This window comes from Oncorhynchus mykiss, chromosome 7 (genome assembly GCF_013265735.2).
Source record: "Oncorhynchus mykiss isolate Arlee chromosome 7, USDA_OmykA_1.1, whole genome shotgun sequence".
In the NCBI taxonomy this organism is placed as follows: domain Eukaryota; kingdom Metazoa; phylum Chordata; class Actinopteri; order Salmoniformes; family Salmonidae; genus Oncorhynchus; species Oncorhynchus mykiss.
This window is the reverse complement of record NC_048571.1, coordinates 74,845,263-74,858,369: the sequence shown is the minus strand read 5'-3', so window position 1 is coordinate 74,858,369 and position 13,107 is coordinate 74,845,263. Positions and strand designations below refer to the sequence as shown.

Genomic DNA, 13,107 nt, shown 5'->3' with positions numbered 1-13,107 from the left:
CTAAAATAGAAAACCGAAGAAAATTAACAACAATTACAAATGGTTTGATGAAGAATGCAAAAATCGAAGAAAGAAATTGAGAAACCTGTCCAACCAAAAACATAGTGAGTCTACGCCTTCACTATGGTGAATCACTAAAACAATACAGAAATACACTACGGAAAAAGAAGGGACAGCACGTCAGAAATCAGCTCAATGTAATTGAAGAATCCATAAACTCTAACCACTTCTGGGAAAATTGGAAAACACTAAACAAACAACAACACGAAGAATTATCTATCCAAAATGGAGATGTATGGGTAAACCACTTTTCCAATCTTTTTGGCTCTATAACAAAGAATAAAGAGCAAAAACATATACAGTGGGGCAAAACAGTATTTAGTCAGGCACCAATTGTGCAAGTTCTCCCACTTAAAAAGATGAGAGAGAACTGTAATTTTCATCATAGGTACACTTCAACTATGACAGACAAAATGAGAAAAAAAATCCAGAAAATCACATTGTAGGATTTTTTATGAATTTATTTGCAAATGATGGTGGAAAGTAAGTATTTGGTCAATAACAAAAGTTTATCTCAATACTTTGTCATTGCCAACAAAGGGTATATAACAGTGGTCAAACATTTCTGTAAGTCTTCACAAGGTTTTCACACACTGTTGCTGGTATTTTGGCCCATTCCTCCATGCAGATCTCCTCTAGAGCAGTGATGTTTTGGGGCTGTTGCTGGGCAACACGGACTTTCAACTCCCTCCAAAGATTTTCTATAGAGAAACTGCTTCAACAAAGTACTGAGTAAAGGTTCTGAATACTTATGTAAAGGTCATATTTCAGTTCTTTACTTTAATACAATGGCAAAAATGTCTAAAAACCTGTTTTTGCTTTGTCATTATGTTGAGTTTTTTTTTTTTACACGTTTTATAATAAGGCTGTAACGTTTACAAAATCTTAAATGCTTTCCGAATGCACTGTACATGACCACAAAACCCCTTACATTACCAGATAATCAACCCCACACACTTACTTGACCAGATAATCAACCCCACACACTTACATTACCAGATAATCAACCCCACACACTTACATTACCAGATAATCAACCCCACACACTTACATTACCAGATAATCAACCCCACACACTTACATTACCAGATCATCAACCCCACACACTTACATTACCAGATCATCAACCCCACACACTTACATTACCAGATAATCAACCCCACACACTTACATTACCAGATCATCAACCCCACACACTTACATTACCAGATCATCAACCCCACACACTTACATTACCAGATCATCAACCCCACACACTTACATTACCAGATAATCAACCCCACACACTTACTTGACCAGATAATCAACCCCACACACTTACATTACCAGATAATCAACCCCACACACTTACATTACCAGATCATCAACCCCACACACTTACATTACCAGATCATCAACCCCACACACTTACATTACCAGATCATCAACCCCACACACTTACATTACCAGATCATCAACCCCACACACTTACATTACCAGATAATCAACCCCACACACTTACATTACCAGATCATCAACCCCACACACTTACATTACCAGATAATCAACCCCACACACTTACTTGACCAGATAATCAACCCCACACACTTACATTACCAGATCATCAACCCCACACACTTACATTACCAGATCATCAACCCCACACACTTACATTACCAGATCATCAACCCCACACACTTACATTACCAGATAATCAACCCCACACACTTACATTACCAGATCATCAACCCCACACACTTACATTACCAGATAATCAACCCCACACACTTACATTACCAGATCATCAACCCCACACACTTACATTACCAGATCATCAACCCCACACACTTACATTACCAGATCATCAACCCCACACACTTACATTACCAGATCATCAACCCCACACACTTACATTACCAGATCATCAACCCCACACACTTACATTACCAGATCATCAACCCCACACACTTACATTACCAGATCATCAACCCCACACACTTACATTACCAGATCATCAACCCCACACACTTACATTACCAGATCATCAACCCCACACACTTACATTACCAGATCATCAACCCCACACACTTACATTACCAGATCATCAACCCCACACACTTACATTACCAGATCATCAACCCCACACACTTACATTACCAGATCATCAACCCCACACACTTACATTACCAGATCATCAACCCCACACACCCTTGTTTACTTTACTTTGTTACGTTTATTTTTACATGGACAGTGCACATTGATCAACATTTCTGAAAAAGTGCTAGTTTTAGCCAGGCCTGCTATTTTTTGACCACAGTCCCTGGGCACACTTCATCACATCACTAGACAAACACATGCCAAATGGAAAGACACAGAGCTTAAATTTGGCTAGCTAAGTGACAAGCTGAATGCTAACAGACAGGAAGGTCAATGGAGAAGTGATTGATGGGACTTTTTCCAGACCTGCGTGGTTAAACTATCGTAAGGGGTGGACATGGCTGTATCATTCTCAGGGCAGGTGTGCCGGTTTTGACTAAGATAAATAACTTTTCGTAGCAAGTTAGGAGAATTAACGTGGCAAGTTAGGAGAATGTTTAGGGTTAGCTAAAATGCTAAAATTGTTGCAGACACGACTCGAACATATCTTGCTACAACCAGGCCTGCCCGTGGAACAGTCTTGGTTTACACTAATGTGATGCTGTGTAGACATGTCTCTTTGTATCACGTCACTCTACTGATCTCAGTACAGGGTACTCAGACTGACATCCCCAATTATTAGAATAAGACTAACCTCAGGTTGACGGTCTGCAAACGCCTGCATTTTGTTGGTAGCATTCTCTGACTGTTAGCTATTCTCAGTGGAAATTCACTGTCATCATATTCGGAATGTATTATGTTCTCTCAAATGAAAGAGAGACCAGCAGTTATTCAGACAGAGGACCGACAATCTGTGGTTGTTAATGCAGTTTTAATGAATAATGTTAATCTCGTAATGAAGCTCAGTGTAAGTATCAGAGTAGCAAAGGCTACTGATTGTGTTGATTGAGTCGGTTATAATAGGAGTCTATTTTAATGCAGCTATATTATTGAACTCGTGTTTTGTATTAATCGTTGTGCAGTGAACCTTTTTGGTTAGCGATTAATTGTGAAATGATGTGGTATCCTGATAAAATTCAATGAAAGGGCACCTTGATCCAAAATAAGTTGAACCATTGTACCATTGAAAAAAGAGTTTGACATCCAGAATAATGTTTTTCCCACATGTAAAAAAACAAATATTTTGTATTTATGGACAATTTCCTATGGATGCTTTTCATATCATTACACAGAAAGTCACTCTTTGCATGCTAGTGCTACCATCTTTTGTTGTGTGTTTTGTTCTGTGTGTTCTAATATTTGAAGATCCAGAATGCAGAATTAGCATGATAAAAACTTGGCGGAGAGTTGAGTCAGAAGGCTCTGGATAAGGGCTCAAACCCCAGTCTAGTTGCAGCTGCAACGATGCTGTGTGGGCAAGAAACACAAGCAGACCCAACCATAACAAAGAGCATTAGTAACAGAATGAGTGAGTCAGGTGGGAAGAAAAACTATGGGTTTCTGTATGTGACTCAGGTTCTCTGAAGGAAATTAGAGCGTTATCTCACTATGGGGAATGCTAGAGAGGAAGTCGAAGGGTGACCGTCATCCCATCCATCTGCTCTGACTGACTTATTTTACATACTTTAAAAGGAGATGAGGTTTACGGTTTATGTGAAGTGGTCAGTCCACCTTTTAAAAAAATGTTTTTTTCTTCATAGGGAAAAAAATCAGTATAAGTTTTTGACAGGCATACATTAAACGATAATACAGTAGCATCAACATCGACACCTTCCAACATACACAATATTTACCCAGAATAGTCAGATGGAATTAAACTATTCAGTTTGACGAGGTCTCCTGTCATTGTGTTGTAAGACAGCTCCCTCTAGTGTCAAAAGTGGACAAAGCAACACTGAATTCATTTAAATCTCCTCTTTTCAATCTCCTCTTCGTGCCTCTCTCCTTTTCCCCCTTTCTCTTCACTATTTCTTTATTTTCTTCCACTTTCCCACACCTCTCTTTCTCCCCCATTTTCTCCTTTCTCCCTCCCTTCAGAATGTGAACGCCAACCTGAAGACCACAGCCCAGGACCTGGCAGGCTTCTGGGACCTGCTGCAGCTCTCCATCGAGGACATCAGTCTCAAGTTTGATGAGCTCTACCACCTGAAGTCCAGCGACTGGCAGCCCCCTGCCGTGGCCCACTCGCCACCCGAGCGGAAGGTACTTCCCACCCCTGCTGCCCAGTGCACAGGCTGGGGTAGGAAAGCCGCCGTAATCGGCCTCTCTCCTCCCTCCCCACCTCCCCTCTCACTTCCCCCCTCCCTATGTGAAGTGAACACTAAAAGGGGCTTCCCAGACCAATGTGAAGGGGCTTGGTAGAAGGCACCTCCCTTTACACATGCATGGGCCTCAATCTCAAAGAGGACAGTTTATGACTGTTTCTGCGGTTTAAGCCCCTCCTTTAAAAATGCATGTCGGGGTACAAGACATGCTCTGCTCTGATGTCTCAAGTATGGTAATGGCAGAGCTGCATCACGTCACAGAATGTGGCCTGGCTTTACGCTCTCTCCTGTGTGTGTGTGTGTGTGTGTGTGTGTGTCAGAAGTCCTTACAAGGATAGTAAAACACAGAGAATTCGGACAAGGGGGGACATTTGGCTGGTCCCCACAAGGAAAAAGGCTATTTTAGGGTTAAGGTTAGGGTTATGTTAAGGCACGTGTCAAACTCATTCCACAGAGGGCTGAGTGTCTTCGGACTTTCGCTCCTCCCTTGTACTTGAATGATGAATTAAGGTGTCTAATTAGTAAAGAACTCCCATCACCTGGTTGTGTAGGTCTTAATTTAAGGGAAAAAAACAGAACTCACAGACACTAGGCCAGCCATGGAATGAATTTGACACCCCTGGTTTAAGGGTTAGGTTTTGGGGTTAGGAAAAATATGATTTTGAATGGGAATCAATTGTTTTGTCCCCATAAGGATAGTAAAATGTGTGTGTGTGAGTGTGTGAGGGAGAGCTCTTTGTGACTGTGTGTATGTGTGAATATATAGTTCATTTGTGTGTGTGTGCGTGTCTGTTGTCTGTCTCTCTGTGTGCGACACTGCGTGTGGGGGTCGTAGGGGGGTGATTAGTTGGTATGATGCATGTGGGAGTGGTAGGGGGGTAATTAGTTGGTATGATGCGTGTGGGGGTGGTAGGGGGGTGATTAGTTGGTATGATGTGGGGGGGGGATTAGTTGGTATGATGTGTGTGGAGGTGGTGGGGGGTGATTAGGTGGTATGATGCGTGTGGGGGTGGTAGGGGGGTGATTAGGTGGTATGATGCATTTGGGGATGGTGATTAGTTGGTATTATGTGGAGGTGGTAGGAGGGGTGATTCGGTGGTATGATGGGTGTGGAGGTGGTGGGGGGTGATTAGGTGATATGATGCTTGTGGAGGTGGTAGGGGGTGATTAGGTGGTATGATGCGGGTGGAGGTGGTGGGGGGGGGGGGGGTGTTTAGTTGGTATGATGCAGGTGGAGGTGGTAGGGGGGGTGATAGGTGGTATGATGTGGGTGGAAGTGGTAGGGGGATGATTAGGTGGTATGATGCGTGTGGGGGTGGTAGGGGGTGATTAGGTGGTATGATGTGGGTGGGGTGGTGATTTGTTGGTATGATGCATGTGGGGTGGTAGATGGTGATTAAGTGGCATGTTGCGGGTGGAGGTGGTAGGGGGTGATTAGGTGGTATGATGCAGGTGGAGGTGGTAGGGGGTGATTAGGTGGTATGATGCAGGTGGAGGTGGTGGGGGGGTGATTAGGTGGTATGATACGTGTGGGGTGGAAGGGGGGTGATTAGGTGGTATGGTGGAGGTGGAGGTGGTAGGGGGTGATTAGGTGGTATGATGCGGGTGGAGGTGGTAGGGGGTGATTAGGTGGTATGATGCGGATCGAGGTGGTAGGGGCGTGATTAGGTGGAATGATGCGTGTGGAAGTGGTAGGGGGTGAATAGGTGGTATGATGCGGGTGGAGGTGGTAGGGGGTGATTAGGTGGTATGATGCAGGTGGAGGTGGTGGGGGGGTGATTAGGTGGTATGATACGTGTGGGGTGGAAGGGGGGTGATTAGGTGGTATGGTGGAGGTGGAGGTGGTAGGGGGTGATTAGGTGGTATGATGCGGGTGGAGGTGGTAGGGGGTGATTAGGTGGTATGATGCGGATCGAGGTGGTAGGGGCGTGATTAGGTGGAATGATGCGTGTGGAAGTGGTAGGGGGTGAATAGGTGGTATGATGCGTGTGGGGGTGGTGTTTAGTTGGTATGATGCATGTGGGGGTTGTAGGGAGGGTGATTAGTTGGTATGATGCGTGTGGAGGTGGTGGGGGGTGATTAGGTGGTATGATGCGGGTGGAGGTGGTAGGGGGGCTATTTGGTGGTATGATGCAGGTGGAGGTGGTAGAGGGGTGATTAGGTGGTATGATGCGGGTGGAGGTGGTAGGGGAGTGGTTAGGTGGCATGATGCGTGTGGGGGTGGTAGGGGGGTGATTAGGTGGTATGATGCGGGTGAGGTGGTAGGGGGGTGATTATGTGGTATGATGCGGGTGGAGGTGGTAGGGGGGTGATTAGGTGGTATGATGCGGGTGAGGTGGTAGGGGGGTGATTAGGTGGTATGATACGTGTGGGGTGGAAGGGGGGTGATTAGGTGGTATGGTGGAGGTGGTAGGGGGGTGATTAGGTGGTATGGTGGAGGTGGTAGGGGGTGATTAGGTGGTATGATGCGTGTGGGGGTGATTAGGTGGTATGATGCGGGTGGAGGTGGTAGGGGGGTGATTAGGTGGTATGATGCGGATCGAGGTGGTAGGGGCGTGATTAGGTGGTATGATGCGTGTGGAAGTGGTAGGGGGTGATTAGGTGGTATGATGCGTGTGGGGGTGGTGTTTAGTTGGTATGATGCATGTGGGGGTTGTAGGGAGGGTGATTAGTTGGTATGATGCGTGTGGAGGTGGTAGGGGGGTGATTATGTGGTATGATGCGGGTGAGGTGGTAGGGGGGTGATTATGTGGTATGATGCGGGTGGAGGTGGTAGGGGGGTGATTAGGTGGTATGATGCGGGTGGGGGTGGTAGGGGGGTGATTATGTGGTATGATGCGGGTGGAGGTGGTAGGGGGGTGATTAGGTGGTATGATGCGGATCGAGGTTGTAGGGGCGTGATTAGGTGGTATGATGCGTGTGGAAGTGGTAGGGGGTGATTAGGTGGTATGATGCGTGTGGGGGTGGTGTTTAGTTGGTATGATGCATGTGGGGGTTGTAGGGAGGGTGATTAGTTGGTATGATGCGTGTGGAGGTGGTGGGGGGTGATTAGGTGGTATGATGCGGGTGGAGGTGGTTAGGGGGGTGATTAGGTGGTATGATGCAGGTGGAGGTGGTAGGAGGGGGGGGGTGTTTAGTTGGTATGATGCAGGTGGAGGTGGTAGGGGGGTGATTAGGTTGTATGATGCGGGTGGACGTGGTAGGGGGTGATTATGTGGTATGATGCGGGTGGAGATGGTAGAGGGGTGATTAGGTGGTATGATGCGGGGGGAGGTGGTAGGGGGGTGATTAGGTGGTATGATGCGGGTGGAGGTGGTAGAGGGTTGATTAGGTGGTATGATGCGGGTGGAAGTGGTAGGGGGGTGATTAGGTGGTATGATGCGGGTGGAGGTTGTTGGGGGTGATTAGGTGGTATGACGGGTGTGGGGGTGGTAGGGGAGATTAGGTGGTATGATGCGGGTGGAGGTGGTAGGGGGGTGATTAGGTGGTATGATGCGGGTCGAGGTGGTAGGGGAGTGATTAGGTGGTATGATGCGTGTGGGGGTGGTAGGGAGTGATTAGGTGGTATGATGCGTGTGGGGGTGGGGGTGGTGTTTAGTTGGTATGATGCATGTGGGGGTCGTAAGAGGGTGATTAGGAGGTATGATGTAGGGGGGGTTGATTAGTTGGTATGATGCGGGTGGAGGTGGTAGGGGTGTTATGCTTATGGAGGTGGTAGGAGGGGTGATTAGGTGGTATGATGCGGGTGGAGGTGGTAGGGGGGTGTTGGGTTTGTAGATTGAGTGAAGTGGTACACTACCATTCAAAAGTTTGGGGCCACTTAGAAATATCCTTATTTTTTTATAGAAAAGCACATTTCCCCCGCTTAAAATAACATCAAATTGATCAGAAATACAGTGTCTAGTTTGAGAATCAGATGCCTCACAAGTCCTCAACTGGCAGATTCATTAAATAGTACCCACAAAACACCAGTCTCAACTTCAACAGTGAAGAGGCGACTCCGGGATGCTGGCCTTCTAGGCAGAGTTCCTCTGTCCAGTGTCTGTGTTCTTTTCCCCATCTTACTCTTTTCTTTTTTTTGGCCAGTCTGAGATATGGCTTTTTCTTTGCAACTCTTCCTAGATGGCCAGCATCCCGGATTCGCCTCTTCACTGTTGACTTTGAGACTGGTGTTTCGCAGTACTATTTAATGAAGCTGTCAGTTAAGGACTTGTCTGTTTCTCAAACTAGACACTAATGTACTTGTCCTCTTGCTCAGTTGTGCACCGGGGCCTCCCACTCCTCTTTCTATTCTGGTTATAAACAGTTTGCTCTGTTCTGTGAAGGGAGTAGTACACAGCGTTGTACGAGATCTTCAGTTTCTTGGCAATTTCTCGCATGGAATAGAATTCATTTCTCAGAACAAGAATAGACTGACGAGTTTTAGAAGAAAGTTATTTGTTTCTGGCAATTTTGAGCCTGTAATCGAACCCACGAATGCTGATGCTCCAGATACTCAACTAGTCTAAAGAAGGCCAGTTTTATTGCTTCTTTAATCAGGACAACAGTTTTCAGCTGTGCTAACATAATTGCAAAAGGGTTTTCTAATGATCAATTAGCCTTTTAAAATTATAAACTTGGATTAGTTTACACAACGTGCCATTAGAACACAGGAGCTATGGTTGCTGATAATGGGCCTCTGCATGCCTATGTAGATATTCCATTTAAAAAATCTGCCGTTTCCAGCTACAATAGTCATTTACAACATTAACCATGTCTACACTGTATTTCTGATCAATTTTATGTTATTTTAATGGACAAAAAAAATGTGCTTTCTTTAAAAAACAAGGACATTTCTAAGTGACCCTAAACTTTTGAGTAGTAGTGGATGTTTTGGTGGATGTGTGCTTCAACTACTTTGACTTCATGCCGCTATTTCACTATGACTGCAGTGAATTAAGTGTGGTTCATCCAATGTTCGCATCATACAATTTATTATTTGAGTACCAAACCAACCCCTAGCCCATACCCACTAGGCACTAGGTATATTTGAGAAGAGGTTATTGTTGGTTTGGGATTCAGGGATCCAATAATAATTCAGTGTCTAGTCCAAGGAAGAGTTGCCATCAATGTCATGTATTTGGCTGCACAGTCCATATTATGTCTATCTTGTCGTAATTTGTCTAGATTGTCCATGTCAAGCCTACTTTGTACATATTTTGTAGAAACCATAATCAAACATCACTGTCAAAGATCCATGTCTACCAAATGGAACTCACTATGCTCTTTTTTTATAACTTCTGTATTACCTTTCGTTGCTTCGTTGCTTTCGGAAGAAAACCTTGCATCTCCAAAACTGAAGCTTTTCAGGAAACAAAAAAAGCTATTTTACCATGTATGAACATACAAGCACAAAACTTCAGGAGTTGTTTCGAATACTTTTTCTTGATCCTAAAGTCATAAAATCTTCAAAGTGGGGAGTTACCCCTTTCAATTCATCAACAAAAAAAAGGTTTTCTTTCAACAGCAACAAGGCCTTGCATCCTCTCACTCTCCCCCCCCCCCCCCCCCACATGTCTCTTCTGTTTCCTTGTGGTTGACGGTTGACTTCGTCCATTGCGGCCCTCCACCAACACCACCAGGAGGACCAGAAAGAGCCCCCTCCTCCAGTGCCAAAGAAGCCTGTTAAGGGGAGGCCGATGCTGGGACGTGAGAAGAGCGTCGACTCCGCCTCTTCCACCTCTTCAGCGGAGAAGCACCGGACGGAGGCCCGCAGGCGACTGCTGGCCGCTAAGAGGGCCGCCTCGGTTCGGCAGAACTCAGCCACGGAGAGTGCCGACAGTATTGAGATCTACGTCCCCGAGGCCCAAACACGTCTCTGAGAGAAAGAGAGAGCGAGAGAGGGGGAGAGGGAGAGGGAGATAGGAGGAACTGCCTCTGAGATGGAGGGGAGGGTTGGGGTCTTCTCGCCATACACACACAGGGTAGGCTGGTCCTGGTGACAGCAAATCTAGATTAAGTGAGAAAGAGAGGAAACAAGAAAATAAAAACTATTGGGCTGTAGACTATGGGGAACTCTCGTCTCCTCTCGCGAGGCTGCCATGGAAAAACCTCAACCGCAAACTTTGTTACTATTGTTAGTACTCTTGATTATTAAATCAATTATTAAATCAATTGAAAATTATACAAATGGTTATTGATGATGATATTATCTCCTAAAGAACCTATATCAAGACTGTTTTAGATGTACCTGTATCTTGGCTGTAACAGATCTAATAAGCGGACAGAGTAAGCATTTGTGCTTTCCGCCGCTCCTCCCTGACTCCCTCCCCCATGCCTTGGCCAACACGTAGTTTGCACAACGCCACCATGTGGTTTAATGTACACACTTACTCAGAGGAGCACACACACACACACACACACATGCTTCAGACCCTCAGCTATCTATGTCTTCCTGGTGCTTTTTTGTTTGTTTTTATTTGTTTTGTAAGAGCCCCTTGCCTGCATTCAAAGCAGTTCTAGATTCTTAAGAGGTTTTGGAGAGCAAGGAACCGAGAACTAAGGGTGGAAATAACAAGTATCACCACTTGTATAAGTGAGATCTATTGAAAGCACAATTGATGTTTACTTAGTTCATTTTTTGTTTAAAAAAAAAAAATGTTTTTTTTTATTTTTTATTTATTTCACATTTTAGGTACTTTTTAACTGACTCAAAACACACTCACAAGTCAATATTTTCTGGAATGTAATTTGAATATCCTACTATTCCATTGAGATTATATTGTTTTCTGCCGTTTTAGGATGTATTCATCAGCCAATGTCCACAGTCCCATGACAATGGCCACGCTTTGTACTTTCATTTCTTTGTATTGCTCTGTGAATTTATTTCTAGGTCATATTCATTAGGCAGTTAATCAGTTTCACCTTTTGCTACAGTGTGCCCTAATGAATAATATCATGGTGTGGGTATATCAGAGCAATTGAACATAATTCAGGTTTGAGTGAAGGACCAGGACCACCATTGAGAACAATCCCACTGTGCAAAGTCTGCATTGTTTCCTCGTTGTTTCAAGATCCTTTACCAGCGTAATGATGTTGCATCATTGTGGCTATTTCATTGAACATTTAAAAATCCAGTAGGTTTTTAAAGTATGTACTTCCAGCAACTCAAGCTGGGTTGCAGCAGCAGCAATATCACAGGAATTGAAAGGTTAGAGGGGTTTCTTTCCCCCAACTTCTGCCCCAGCGTCTCTCTCTGCAATGAACCTTTTGTTGTTTTGTTGTCACTGTATTTCAATGAGTAAATTAGTTGGCGGATGCAGGTGCGTTTCCCACATGGGACCCTCACTCAATATACATGGAAAACATGTGGTCCATTCCACCGTGAAATTCCAGTCACTCCAACCATGATTTGAATTGCCCTCCTATAGAGAATTTAAATGGAATTACGCCCAATTTTGACTTGTAGTTAAGCATTAATTAACTTTGACTAATGGCTGCACACTGTACTCGGCAATGGGAATTTGATATTGATACATTACACTGAATATTTGGTACTACTATAGGTATTTGCTACTGTATAGGGCGGCAGGTAGCCGAGCGGTTAAGAGCATTTGGCCAGTAACCGAATGGTCGCTGGTTTGAATCCCCAAGCCGACTAGGTGAAAAAATATGTCTGTGCCCTTTAGCAAGGCACTTAAGCCTAATTACTCCTGTAAGTCGATAAGTGTCTGCTAAATGAATAAAATCATGTAAGTGTAATATATTTTTCCACATCATGGATCTTGACCAGACACCCTCTTGAAAAGAGATGGCTAGAGAAAGGAAAGGAGACCAGGGAAGGGACTAGGAGAGGAAACCCTGTCTGACTATTGAGATGCTTCAGTGACACTGTGTGAAACCAGGAAGTTGTTATTTTATCTTCCTATTGGTCATATTTTGCACTACAAATTCATCCTGGAATGAAGAAGAAACGCATAGTTTTTTAAATTTGTTCAACCATATTGCTATCTACCATTGTTGTTTTTGTTAAATATCATCCCCAAATGCCTACACTTTTTTAAAATTGAGACAAATCATTAAATCTCTATTACATTACATAAATGTAATTTGTTTGCCATCCTTTGTTTTTGAAAATGCTGTTGTTGGTACAAAAAAAGAAATGCATTATCATTGTGCCTCTATGGGAAGTAAGTATAGTGATATCAAAACTGATTCACTATTTTAATAGGCCTGTGAAAGTGGAATGGGGGCCTCCCGAGTGGCGCAGCGGTCTAATGCACTGCATTGTAGGCATCACTACAGACCTGGGTTCGATACCAGGCTGTGTCACAGCTGGCTGTGACCGGGAGACCCATGAGGCGGCGCACAATTGGCCCAGTGTCGCCCAGGTTAAGGGAGGGTTTGGCTGGCTTGGAATTCCATGTTCCATCGTGCTCTAGCGGCTCCTTGTGGCGGGCCGGGCGCCTGCAAGACCCCAGTCACCAGCTGCACGGTGTTTCCTCCTACAAATTGGTGCGACTGGCTTCCAAGTTAAGCTGGCAATGTGTCAAGAAGCAGTGTGGCTTGACAGGGTCGTGTTTCAGAGGATGCATTGGCTCTCAACCTTCACCTCTCCCGAGTCCGTAGGGGAGTTGCAGCGATGGGACAAGACTGTAACTACCAATTGGATATCACAAAATTGAGGAGAAAAAATTACAAATGGTTCCAGGCAAGTGATTTAAAAAAT

The 13,107-nt window shown here is 44.7% G+C and overlaps 1 protein-coding gene across 2 annotated transcripts in view; it reads left to right on the top strand.

Annotated features, from left to right (window-relative positions):
* Nucleotides 1-12,894, top strand: part of LOC110528483 (disks large-associated protein 4) — a 210,256-nt gene extending 197,362 nt beyond the window's left edge. For both annotated transcript variants that reach the window (XM_036984063.1, XM_036984062.1), the window contains exons 12-13: nucleotides 4,174-4,338; nucleotides 10,022-12,894. In XM_036984063.1, the coding sequence (XP_036839958.1) occupies nucleotides 4,174-4,338; nucleotides 10,022-10,261 (405 nt within the window). In that variant the 3' untranslated portion in view covers nucleotides 10,262-12,894. The remainder of the gene's footprint in view (nucleotides 1-4,173; nucleotides 4,339-10,021) is intronic.
* The last annotated feature ends 213 nt before the right edge of the window (nucleotides 12,895-13,107 follow it).